The sequence below is a fragment of the Ictidomys tridecemlineatus genome, chromosome 4 (genome assembly GCF_052094955.1).
Source record: "Ictidomys tridecemlineatus isolate mIctTri1 chromosome 4, mIctTri1.hap1, whole genome shotgun sequence".
Lineage (NCBI taxonomy): Eukaryota > Metazoa > Chordata > Mammalia > Rodentia > Sciuridae > Ictidomys > Ictidomys tridecemlineatus.
Genome location: NC_135480.1, coordinates 176,972,870 through 176,985,464, shown reverse-complemented (window position 1 = coordinate 176,985,464; position 12,595 = coordinate 176,972,870). Strand labels below are relative to the sequence as shown.

At 49.2% G+C, this 12,595-nt stretch overlaps 2 protein-coding genes and 1 pseudogene across 10 annotated transcripts in view; all 3 read right to left on the bottom strand.

The window, feature by feature from the left end:
- Ccdc180 (coiled-coil domain containing 180) overlaps positions 1–3,789 on the bottom strand; it is a 62,942-nt gene extending 59,153 nt beyond the window's left edge. The window contains exons 1-3 of one of the 4 annotated variants that reach the window (XR_005734021.2): positions 3,423–3,787; positions 2,778–2,887; positions 1,240–1,430 (exon numbers count right to left, since the gene is read on the bottom strand). Coding sequence is in view for 3 of the 4 variants with exons in the window: in XM_040286072.2 (XP_040142006.2) it covers positions 1,240–1,430; positions 2,778–2,887; positions 3,423–3,486 (365 nt within the window). In the remaining variant the exon portion in view is untranslated. Of the gene's footprint in view, positions 1–1,239; positions 1,431–2,777; positions 2,888–3,422 lie in introns of all 4 variants that reach the window. The other 3 variants (XM_040286072.2, XM_078047846.1, XM_040286070.2) reach the window with 3 other exon arrangements.
- Positions 3,790–5,568: 1,779 nt separating this feature from the next.
- On the bottom strand, positions 5,569–8,186 carry LOC101960576 (epsin-1 pseudogene; annotated as a pseudogene).
- Positions 8,187–8,189: 3 nt separating this feature from the next.
- The window catches only part of LOC101960288 (stimulated by retinoic acid gene 6 protein-like), a 41,953-nt gene continuing 37,547 nt past the window's right edge, over positions 8,190–12,595 (bottom strand). For 3 of the 6 annotated variants that reach the window (XM_078047850.1, XM_078047848.1, XM_078047851.1), the window contains exons 17-19: positions 11,935–12,098; positions 11,064–11,210; positions 9,982–10,495 (exon numbers count right to left, since the gene is read on the bottom strand). In XM_078047850.1, coding sequence (XP_077903976.1) covers positions 10,347–10,495; positions 11,064–11,210; positions 11,935–12,098 — 460 coding nt within the window. In that variant the 3' untranslated portion in view covers positions 9,982–10,346. Of the gene's footprint in view, positions 9,931–9,981; positions 10,496–11,063; positions 11,211–11,934; positions 12,099–12,595 lie in introns of those variants that run through there. The other 3 variants (XR_013438183.1, XR_013438184.1, XM_078047849.1) reach the window with 3 other exon arrangements.

The window sequence follows — 12,595 nt, the reverse complement described above, 5'->3', positions numbered from 1 at the left end:
AGCTGGAGTCACAGTGAGGATGCCACATGGCCCTCCTGGGAGCAGAGGTGGAGCTTGGACAGGTCCCAGATGCCTATGCCTCTGGATCTTTGCCAAGGCATCTGGCAGGGGATGTGGCTGCAAGAGGCTGGCCTCTTGCATTGGCCTGAGTGGCCAGTAGAGCACCCATTGTAGGTAGTTAGGTGGCTGAGGCTCAGGTCAGGGCAGAGAACTTGCCCTACAGGGAGTGAAAGAGACAAAGGCAGGTAGAGGAGACCAGACTGTCCAGCCTGAGTTCCAGGCCAGGGAAGGTGTTTATGGCTGATGCCAAGCCTGAGGAGGCTCCTGCTTCATTCTCCCAAGAAGCCAGGAGAAAGATGGAGTCTTCCTTTCTTCTTTTCCCTAGTGGAGAAGTCCGAGCTTAGCTAACAGAAATGACATGTTTAGGAATCTCAAGTTTAACTTCCGAACTTGGAATTGCACAAGGAATGTGAGATGCCCCTGCCTCACATACTGCCCTCATCTCAGGTTACAGTGCCTCCCTGCACCTCCCTGCACACCAGCACTCAGGCCAGAGACCCATCATCAGGCCCCCTGGGGTTCTGCCTCCAAAGACACCTGAAGTCCACCCCTATTCTCCCTCTCCCAACCACCACCAAAGTTACAAGGACAACTATGGGCCTTCCTCTCTGGCCTCCCTGCCTCTTTCCTGTAATTTCTCCCAACATGCTGCCCAAGGGACCTTGGACGCACAAAATCAGCTACTCATTGCAATAAAATCCAACACCTGGACCATGGCCAGCTAGGCCTCTCTCAGCCCCACCTCTGCCCTCTCTCCAGGTCCACTCATCTTTTGCTTTCTAGAATGGGTCGAGACCATCCATTTCAGTGTCTTGCCCCCATCCTTCCCCTTCCTCACCCTCTGGTCTCAACTGAGGCTCCTCCTCAGAGAGCTTTCCTGAACCTGTCCTGAGGGCAGGCTTTCCCATCTTACTTATTTGTTTCTGTAGTGGCCTCCCTTTCCATGAAGGTGGGATCCTTCTCCCCAGCACCTGGCCTTAGGCACTCAACCATTACAGGGGAAGAAAGAAAGAAGCAATCCCTCCAAATAGGTGTTAATGCCTCCCTGCTTCAGACAGGCACTGGAGACTTCCTTCCTCCCTATCACTCATTTTGCTCTTCCTGAGTCTTTGAAGATGGGGTGCCCCAGTGTGTGTGTGTGTGTGTGTGTGTGTGTGTGGCCTGAGAGGCAGGACTTACTTGTAGAGAACGGGGTTTTCTGTAACCCCGTCGTTAGGAAGGCTGTGCGCCCACTTCCGCTGCCGAGAAGACATCATCTCCCCTTCAGGAATCTCCACCTTTTTCATCATGGGTATCGAGCCACTCTTAGGGGTCGCAGAACGTTCCGCAGACCGCTTTCTGGAGGCTGCCAGGGACTGGACCAGCTGCACCTGAATCCATGGAAGCCCACAGATGAGGGAAGTAGTCAGAGCTGCAGACCCCTCAGCACCATCAGGGTGACCGTGCCTACCTTAGAAGGACCCCTGGGAACTGCCACAAGGAAGGCCTGGAGGCTCCAGACCCCTGCAGACCCTGTACAGGAGGGCTCTCCTCCTCCTCAATAGCCACCCAGCCACTTCAGGGAAGGCTCGCTTTAAGGAATTAAAATAAGGCCCACGATGCACATCTCAGCCTTTTTAAATCATATTTACTTAAGCTGGTTAAGTAAATATGGTATGTCCCTTTGATGGACTGTTAGGTGTTTATTAAAGATAAGACTTAGGATTTTTTTGGTCACACTAGGAAATTCTTATGAGATGATTATAGTTAAACATATTAATTAAGAGCATAAATTTAAAATTATAACCAAATTACATGATTTCAAGTTTTAAAGTGAATAGCATTTAAAATGAATAGCATTTCAAATGAATAGGGGTTGTGGCTCAGTGGTAGAGCGCTTGCCTCTCACATGTGAGGCACTGGGTTTGATTCTCAGCTCTGCATATAAATAAATAAAATAAAGGTCCATTGAAAACTAAAAAATATTTTTAAAAAAATGAATGGCAAGGTGGGAGGAAGGATGCCACATGTTAAGAATGGCATATCACTTACAGGGAGCAGTGTTTTTTGTTTGTTTGTTTTTTTTTTTGTACACCTGTAACTTACAAAGGTTCTACAGAGAGCATCATTTAGGGCTCAAATTAGAAATGAAAATCCCATTTAAATAATTTTGAAGGAAGGGTTGGAAGTCTATGGGCTTCTCCTCAGGTCTTGTTTGGTCTGTGCATTGCATTGGAGAGGACACACAATTTGGTCAGCTGGTGCCATCATCCAGAGGCCTTGACTTTGTCACTATATGAGAGGTTTCTGAGTAGTGAGGCAACTTCTAGGAACCACTGAGGTTCAGGAATGCCTTGGATTTGGGAACCGGTCTGTGAGATACTGTTGCGGAGAAAGCAGGTGTCAAAACACTCACACAGAATGAATCCCAGTCTCTAAATAAAATTCTTTTATGCATGAGAAAAGGTTCCAGAGTACTAAACAGTTAATTCAGAATATTTCTTCGTCATTTAAATTTACGTTTTTATTGTTTTTATCTTTCCCAATTTTTCAAGAATAGATATCCCATGCATACATGCATACAATAAGAATTTTTTTAAAAATCTGTTTCAAAGCCCTAATTCATTAGACTCCCAAGCTGGAAAGCCCTTAAAGGAAGAGAAATTTGGAGGGGAGCAGAGGGACGTTTGGAGGAACAGAGAGAAGAGGGCTGTGAAAAGAGGAAGGGCAGGTCCTACCTCGGCCTGGAAGATCTGATGGTAGACTTTGCCGCTCTGAACCTGGGTCACCTTCCCCACTGACGACATGGTGGCTGCTGGCGGGACGCCCCTGCCCGGAAGCCGTCGTCCTGGAATCGTGCGCTTGGTGTCAACTCCCACCCGAGGTTGGGAACTCACGCCCGCCCCAAGTGCACGTCCTGATCGCACCTCGAGGGTCGAGGGCAGCTCGGGGGTTTAAATTTTAGACAAAACAGAGAGGGGACGGGGCAAGGAGCGGCAATGAGGGGCCCAGACGCTCCCAGTAGCGCAAGGCGCCAATCCCACAGGGACTTTGGGGACAAGAAAAGTTCGGGGTTACAGCTTGCGCTTCACCCTACGGAGATTTTCTGGGAAAAGTCAACGCGCCAAGGTGTCTGCTGGGGCTGGAACCCCAAAGCCAGGGGTCCTTAGGTCCAGGACCCTACCCTAGCCTCCAGGAGCCGCGGAGACCGTGACCTAAAGGCCTGATTCTGGCCACACTAATTAGGTGCCTACTCCGTGCCCAGACCCAGCCGGGTCCTCCCGCTCCCCTTCCGAGACCCCCAAGCGGCCCGGGCAGCCCCTGAACGTCCCCCTGAGCCCAGATTGCAAAGAGGCCCTGTCCCGGGGCTGGCCGCGTCCCACCTGCTGAAAGCACCTCTGAGGTCCGCCTGGGCGAGTCCCGCCGCCGCTGCCGCGGGACACCCATGGTCTCCAAGGCAACGCGGAGGGCGGGCTCAGCTCGCTGCCTTTCGCGGGGAAAGGGGTTGCCCTTAGCAACCCGAGCGCCCGAAGTGGAGTCGTGAAACTTCACCAACTGCTTCTTTGAACGCCAGTCTCTCTTCCGTACAAGAGAATACCCCAGAGCTGTCCTGAGCAGTACACCAAACGTCCTGAAAAGTATCTGAGAGGTGGCATTGAGCCATCATGGTCAAGAAAATCCATCGTTTCTTCCTTGCTTTGGTTGAAAATCAATCTTTGCAGGGAAGAAATCTGAAAGATTCTGAAAGATCAATCTGTCTCCTCCTAGAAACAAAAACATAAAAAAACAAAAACCAGAATTCAGAGAATTCAAGGCTCAAACTTGCCTGGCCAGAACTGAAAATATTCGTGGTTGGGACCGAAGGGTGGTCAAAGTTTCCCCTGGGCTGTGTATGGGATACCCAGCTCCTTCTTAGAGAAACCCTCCCTTGGCAGAGATCCCTCACAGACTGCTAATAGATATTCCCTAAGCCAACTTCCCAGGGCAAGCGATTGTTCTGTCCAGTCCAGCTCCAGAAATCAAGAAACAGTGAGTAGAAAACCCTTTTGTTCTCATTCTTTGGTCTGGTATTTTAGCAAGGTGAAATATTATAATAAAAATTGAATTCATTTGAGCTGAAAAAAGAAAAAATGTCAATGATTGAGGGAAGGGGTGGAAAACACGATATAAAATAGAAAGCGTCCAGGAATCATTTGCAGTCTCTCTTCTCCTTCCCATCCAAGGAGGCACTGCTGGCTTGAGCCTTATACACCAGAAACACACTGTCTTCCCTGCCCAGACACATTCTAGGTTCTGGTTCCTGGCACATCTGCAATTTTGGTTTTCTTTATTCCTTTTTATACAGAATGTCATGGGTTTAAATATATAGGCATGGATATATGATGTGTGGTGTTTTGCTCTGATTAAACAATATACTTATTGCAAAAAAATGGAAAACAATTCAATGGGGGAAAATCCAAACAAACAAAAGTAATCCATAATCTAACTGCTAAGAATGTAGCATACTTTATTCCCAAATTTCTGGGCCTTTGGTTTTGTGTTTGAATCAAATGTACAAATATGTGTGTGGCTGTTTGTTTGTTTCTTTTTTGCAGATCTGGGGATTGAAAGGGTGCTATACCACTGAGCTACATCTCTAGCCATCTTATTTTTTGAGACAGTCTTGCTAAGTTGCCAGGGTTGGCCTTGAACTTGTGATGCTCCTACCTCAGACTCCTGAGTCACTAGGATTACAGGCATGCACCACCACTTCAGGCTTGTGCTTGGCTTTTGGATAGCATGTCTGTTTCCTTCCAACTCCACAATGTCCTAGCCAGAAAAACTAACCAGTTATAGATCACCTTTTTAGTCTCCTCTCGTGTTGAGGGATGGGCCAGGGAAAGACAGGGAATGAAAAATTGGCCCGAGGCTCTGGACTCTCTTGCACCTCCACTCTGTATCTCTGATTTTTTCCCTTCTCAATCTTAATTTTACAGATGTCTTTTGAGGTTGGTTGGGGTACAAAATTATAGTTAGAGAGGAGAAATACATTCTAGTGTTCTATGTAGTAAGTAGGGTGATTATAGTGAAATAGTATTGATACTTCAAAATAGCTAGGAGAGAATGTTCCCAATATAAAGTAATAAAAATATGCTAATTGCCCTAATTTGATCACTACATATTGTATATACATATCAAAATATCACGCTGTGCCCCATAAATTGTATAATTAACAATTAAATTGTATCAATTAACAATTAAATAAAATAACAAAATAACTCTTTAAAATGTCTCTGGAGTTGAAGCCCATCCTTCTCTTTCCTCTACCCTTGTCCATCTTTTCTGAAGTGTATAGAAGGAACTGAACAACAGAGGCACCAAGAGCTAATATTTATTGAGAAGATTCAATTTCCCCAAATAACTGAGGGGATACCACCATTAACCCATCTTACAGATGAAGAATCAGATGCTCAGATTAGCAAGTTGGCTTATATCTCTGAGGCACCAAAAAGTTGGATTCAAGATATGAATCTAGACCCTGCAATTCAAAAATCTTGAACTAACCACCATGCCATGTGGCTTTGAGACTAACCAGAAAAAAAAAAAAAAGTTTTGTGTCCAACTGGTGGAACCTGCACCTATCAAACATAACATACATACCTAAAAGTATGGGACTCATGTGTATACCCCAGTGAATTATCTGAAAGGAACCAGTAGCCTCAGAAACAGAGCATTACCAACCCTCCAGCAGCCACCCTTAAGTACCCTCTCAGGTCATTTCCCTGTCTTCCCCAATGCCATCAAATACTTTAACTCAAGTTGGTTTTTCTTTTTAAAAATGTTTATTTAAATGAGATCACACAGATTAGATTCTTTTATGTTGGACTTCTTTCATTATGTTTGTGAATTCCATACTTTTTTTTTTTTTAATATGGGAGCCACACTTGTGAGAATTGCCATTTATTCCCGAAGTTGCCCAAGAGTTCACCATGGGGTGCAAAGGGGGGAATGAGGAGGCTCAAACACTGATAGGGGTCAGGAATTTGGAGGGAGGGGGATTGGTGGGGGGACCCTAGCTGTCCCTCCCTCTTTTAATGCCACAGAAAGGGGTCCTCCTCTGGCTGGCTCCCCTCCCTATCCCCCATGTCCAGTTTCTCTGGGGGAAATGGGTTGGGGATGTGGGAAGAGGGCATAGTGTGAGTGGGCCACAGAAGGGTGGAAGGGCGCTGGGGTGGGAGTGCCCCCATTTCACATGGACTCATAACACTGTCTCCCAGGGAACAGGAGTTGGGGGAAGTCGGCCAGGCCAGGTCTGCCTCCTGACCTGGATTATAGGAGGAAGGGGTTAGTGTTAGGTGCTGGGGGACCTGGGGGCATCATTGGGGGCAGACCAGGGCCCCCACCAAGGGGAGAGATGTAGGTGGGTGGTGCTCCAGGGGCTGGGGGCACGGGCTGAGAGGTTCCACTTGGCGAGAAGGGATTGGAAGCCTTGGCTCTTGGAGGAGTGGGGCCAGGTTGGCTCACCAAAAAGTCCAGATCCATGAGGGCTGCATTGGGCCCCAGGAAGGATTCTGGCGTCTTCCGTGTGGGGGATGTGGGGGTTGGGGCAGTGGCAGGTGGGGCACTTCCCACAGCCTCAGCCAGAGACCCACCAACCCCACTCATGTCAGACGCCCAGGGCTGCTGGCGGGCACCTCTCCTGCAAGCAGCTCCAGCTCCTCCGTGCTACTCCCAGAGGCTGGCAGGGCTGTGGGAGTCAGTCCAAGTCTAAGAATTCATCAGGCTCTGGGTCAAAGCCTCCAGCTGCTGCGGTGCCATTGGTGCTGGGTTTTGCAAGTGACCCCCCTCCTCCCAGGGGTTAGAGAATGCAGGTGCAGGAGCCTAGGGATCAGAAGCTGGTGATCCACCATCAGAGCTTCCCCAAGGGACAGGCATGGGGCTCTCTCCAGCTACAGGGGCTGGGGTCCCACCCCAAGGGTCAACAGAGGGTCCCGAAGGGGCAGCAGGCCTCCAGGGATCCCCAGAGACTGGTGTGGGGGCTGGACCACCCCAAGGATCAGCAGCTGGAGGGACAACAGTTCCCCCCCAGGGGTCTGAGGCAGGGGGCAGTGGGGATGGGGGCAGCCATGGGTGCTGGGTGCCTGATGGGTCTGAAGCCGGTGGAGAGGCCGGGCCCTGAAGACATCAGCAAGATCCGTGAGACATGACTCCTCCTTGCCTCCAGTCTCCCTCTTGCTCTTCTCCATTGCCATCTGCAGCCTTAAGTCGTCCCCACGATGGATTCTCTCTTCCTTATCGTGCTCCTCTTGGCTCAAACTAAGGGCCAGCTGGAGCTGGACATCATCCTCGGGGCGCAGGACCGGGGCTGGTCAGCCTCCTCCTTGCTCATGGCCAGGGCCAGCTGGAGCTGCAGCTCTTCCTCCCCTCTGCTCTGCGGCCAGGCCTGCTCCGCCTCAGGCAGGGGCCCAGAGCCCACTGCTGCTGAGGAGACCGTGGCGCTCTGTGCAAGCTTCTCCTCCATCTCGAGTGCGTGGGCACGCTCCTCATCACGCAGCAGGGCCACCAGCTAGCTGCTTGGCCTTCTCACTCACATTCACACATGTTCTCCTTGCACTGCTGGGACACACGCTCTGAGCCCGTCTTGATGAGGTACTCCATCAGGGTCATGGCCTTGTAAACGTGCCGCCAGTTATTGCCCTGGTCATGCTCATCATCTCCGAGAAGGCCACAGCATTATAGGGGAGGTCGGCGATCTCAGACATAAGAGAGCTGGACGGGCCCCAGGGATCATTGCTTGTGGCCTCACGGACCTTCATCTCTGCCTCCGAGTAGTTGTGGACAATGTTCTTCATCTGGCGCCCTAGGGACAAGGTCCACTTGGTGCCCAGCGGTGGTGTCAGGGGCGTCAAGGGGTGTGGAGAGATGGGGCAACTCACAGATGGAGGCTGCAGCAGATGCTGGCAGACTTCTGCATCTTGGCCCCTCACGCGGGGCTCCGGGGGGTCATGGCGGTCAGCCCCCTGCCCCCGCTCGGTGTCACGGGGCGCACGCCGGCTGCAGGTGGCGGAGGCTCGCAGCGTCGCACACGCGCACGCACCAAGAGCCCCAAGCCCATGGCCCCGCGCCCTGGCGCCTGCAGAGCAGACGCGAAGCAACCCGAATTCCATACATTTTTAAATATGAGTATAGTTTATTTCTGTGTAGTATTCCATTATTTGAAAACATAATCCATTTTGTTTATTTATCCTTTTTAGTATTGAACCACATTGGTTTTTTTTTTTTTCAATTTGGGACTATATCTATAATGTTTTTGACCATTCTTTTGCATGGTGAACATATGTAGGTATTTCTCTTGGGCATATACTTAAGATTGGAATTGTTGGGTCATAGAGTCTGTATCTGTATATCTTTAGAAGAAACCATTAAAGAATTTCTTAAAGTGGTTATAACAGTTTTCACAACCACAGTGCACAAAAGTACCAGTGGCTCTGAATCCTCCTCAACACTTGATAGTGTCACCAGTTTTCATCGTAGTCATTATGTGGTGGTATAACAGCACGGTTTTAATTTGTGTCTTCTGATGTGTTATAATATAACGTGAAGCACCTTTTCTTGTACTTGTTAGCCACTTGGATATCTTTATGTGAAAATGACATCTGTTTAAGTCAGCTTCCTGTTACTGTAACAAAATATCTAAAATAATTAACTTATAAAGAACAGAGGTTTCTTTTGGCTCGTGTTTTTGGAGGTTCTAGTCCACAGTCAAGTGGCCCACTGCCTTGGGCCTCCAAGGAAGCAGCACAAATGGTGGGAGCAAATGGTGACACCCACTCCATCTGGTAAGAAACAGAGAGAAGAGACCCAGGTCCCACAGTCCCCTTGAAGGCACACCCCAGATGACCTAAGGATCTCCCACTAGGCCTCACCAAAGGTGCCACCCTGGAGAACAAGGCTTTAATACATGAACCTTTAGGAGACACAACCCATATTCAAGTCACAGCAACCTACAAAGTCAAGTCTTTTGCTTTTAAGAGTTTAGGATAAGATAGAGACTAGCTTCAGAGTGTTCATATTTATTAACTCACTTTATCCTTAAAATAATTTTGGCTGCTAGAGGTATTATCTTACGGGGTTTCTTTTTATAGATAAGGAAAGTACATGGAGAAGGGCAAAGTAATTTGGCCAATGTCAAACAGCTTCAAAGTGTGGTATGGGAGTCCTTGTTTTTTTGTTGTTAAATGCAGAATGGCAAAGCTTGGTTGTGGAGATTAAGCTAACAGAGAGAACTCTGGCAAATAGACCTAGCCACAGGACTAAGTTTACACCACGTACTTCATACTGGTAACCAAATTACAGTTGCTCTGGGATTCATGTGGTGGATGGGGATTTTCCTCTACAATGTTGGGGGGTCCTCAGGGCACTTTCCCAGGCTCATGAGGGACTTTGAATGGTTGATCAAACTTTACACAGATCTTGGGTCATCAGATACTTTATGCTTGAGCATTAAAAATTTGGGCAAGTTCTGGACTCTGCACAAAAACAAATGTCCAAGCCTACTGACCCAGCATCTGTGGGTGCTTGGAGTGGTCCTAACCAACCCATGGCACCCTGTACCCCCATATGCGTCAAAGTTCACCCTCATCACACATGCTGGGGCATGTCTGCTTATTACCACTTTGGTCTTAGTGTCCCCTGCCTGAAATGCCTGCCTACCCCGTCTCTGCTTCCTCAGACAGGTGGTTCACCCAGGTGATCCCACCCTGGTCAGAGAGAGTCTGAGCATCTTCTCTGCAAGCAAGGCCCAGGTCAGCTCTGATCCACTCCTCACCCCCAGCTGCCATGGGACAGAGTGCTCTGTACCTGCTCATCTTCCCAGGTGTTCGGTTTCCTTCTCTCCCACCACCCTAAAGACTGGAAAGAAGAAAGCCATGAGGACCCCATAGAATTGAGGACCACACTCTGTTCTAGGAAATCAGAGTTTTATGATGTAAACATTTTACCACCTTCTTCAGTGACAAAGTTCTGCCTCGGAGTCAAGCTTTGGGCTTCTTAACAATGGTGGATAGTAGAAGTATCCATGGATAAAGTTTGCTCAAAAACCTTTTCTTTAGTTTTTTATCTTTTTTTTTTTTTTCATAAAAGAGCAAAATAGTCCTGAAACTTCGACCCTCAGTCCAGGTGGCCATGCCACAATGCTGTCTGCCATGTGCGTGGACAGTGCCTGTGCCACCCCCTCCCATCACAGGGAACAGCTGCTGGTTAGCCTGAGCCTTCTCTCAGGAGCAGACGACCTGACCTGGCCTTGGAGCAGATGTGAGTAGCCAGTGTCAGCTCTCTGAGCACGTCAACAGAATCTGGGTAAACTCCTGAGAACCATGTCCTGATTTTGATTTTCTGAGCATGATGAGTCTGGGGTTGTTGATCAGGGTCTGCAGCAGGCGCCACCTCGTCCTGGACCTAGCTGAGATGCGGGGACCTAGGATAGAATCAGAGCAGATGGACCACAGCATGGGAGGCGGGGTGGTTGGTTGGAAGTTTGCCTCTGCCGTTCTCAAAGGGTTTTGGAAGAGTTGCCTTCAGTGTGAGAGATATGGTAAAGGAGCTGGTTTGGGACTTGTGTGGACATGAGGGAGGTGAGTCATCCCATGGTCCTGGATCCCCACAGTGTTTGGAGTAGCAATGAACATACAGGGGCGCCCTAGAGCAGAATAACCCAGACTGAAGCCCATCTTGGCAGGCGTCTGGCATGCAGCCTGGAATATGAGTTGGAATCTCAAACAAATGGGATCTGGAAGACTCCACTAGCAGAACTAGAGCTCACTTCCAGGAACAACAGTGGAGGCCATTCAGCAGGACAAGGACATAAAGCTTGAGTGGGTCCCCTAGTTGGCTAAGCCTCCCAAGCTCCCTGGATGAAGGACACCCAGGACACAGAGTGCAGAGAAAAAGGGGCAGGAAAGAGAAAACCTGGAGCATCTCAGGGAGCCTCTGGGGGTTCATTTCCTGCTCCTTGAACCCAGTGAGGTTCAAGCAGGAGACATTACCTGCTGATTGGTCCAGGCACCAGTATTTGATGGCCTTCTGCTGCTTCCTCTCCCTGTGGCCTGTGATCAGGATGTGGCAAAAGCTGACGAGCACGGGGTTGGTGTGATAATGGTCCACATAGAGCATGCCGATCCACGCGCTGAACCCTGAAACCCAGTGGCAGATCAGGCCAGGCCACACCTCCCAGCATGGCCCAGTTGGTGCTTTTAATGATAAGCTCCAGGGGTGCCTGAGTCTTTGCTGAGAATTTAGAAAATGAGGTATAACCATCTGAAAGGAGGCTTTGAGATCATATCCTAATCTGTTTCACCTTATGGAGAACTTGAAGCTCCAGGAGGCCAGCAGCAGCCTAGCTACAACTGAGAAAGCCTTGGTTACAGGCCCTGAAGGGCAGAGGGACTGAGTGATCTGGCCTAAAAGCAGAACAAAAACTTTGCTTCTTCAGGAACGGCTTTGATTTGGGAGTGTCCGACTGAACAGAACATTTTCTTCATTAAATAAGTTCCGAAGAACAACAATAATGTTTCTGACATGTGGACTTTCTCAAAATCTTCAGGACTGTGTATTCATAAATTAAACTTCTCACTTTCAGAAAGAAGTTTGCCTATCTCTGACTATCGTCCTTTTCTTTATACCGGAAATGTCTGCTGAAGAGGCAGGATTGACTAGCCTTGAACTCCCTGTGACCATGGGGCAGCATGTATTTCTATTGCTCCAGTTTTATGGTCTCCACTGAGGATAAACTCTGAGCATAAGTGAAGGTGCACACTCCAGGCTTCTCATACCTGTCTTGTCTTTCCAGACAGCCATCAGGAAGATGCAAGTCCAGCCCTCCCCAAAGGAGGTAACCAGCAGGGGCTGGTCACTCACCCATGTCTGCTCCCTCATAGCCACTCTGCATGATGGTCCTGTCGATGCGCGCAATCAGCCACGTGCCCAGGATGCAACTGATGAGCAACCTGGAGAGGCAGGCGCCCAGGCCCAGCAGCACATTGTAGAAGAATAGGAAGTAGTTGAAGTTGTGGAAGGCTTTCCTGCACACAGAAACAAGATGGCTAGGCAGGCGGGCTCTGGAGTCCTCCATAGCCAGCATCAAACCCTGAGGGCTGGGGGCATAGCTTAGGGGTAGAGCGCTTGCCTCGCATGCATGAAGCCCTGGGTTCAATCTCCAGCACTGAAAAACCAAACCCTATGACTCTGCTTCCTAGCCTTGTGCTCTCACACTCTGCTGTAGGGGAAGCTAAGTCCCCATCTCCCAGCCCTGGACAGTGCAGAGGACACAGGGCAGAATCCAGGACAAATGTTGGGGGGACTATACTTGTTTTATGTGATCCTTAGGGTTTGAGGAAATCTCAATGGTGCTACAGCTGGTGCAAGGGCTGTCCCAGCTGGTGGGGCTTCCCCCCCATCTGTTGCAACTAGGATCTGCCCCAGCTGGAGCTGTTTCCAGTCCCCAGAGGAAATCTCCTAGAGGGTTGCTGGATCTCATGGTTCCTGTTGTCTCTGAGATAAAACCCAAATTTTGCATTCT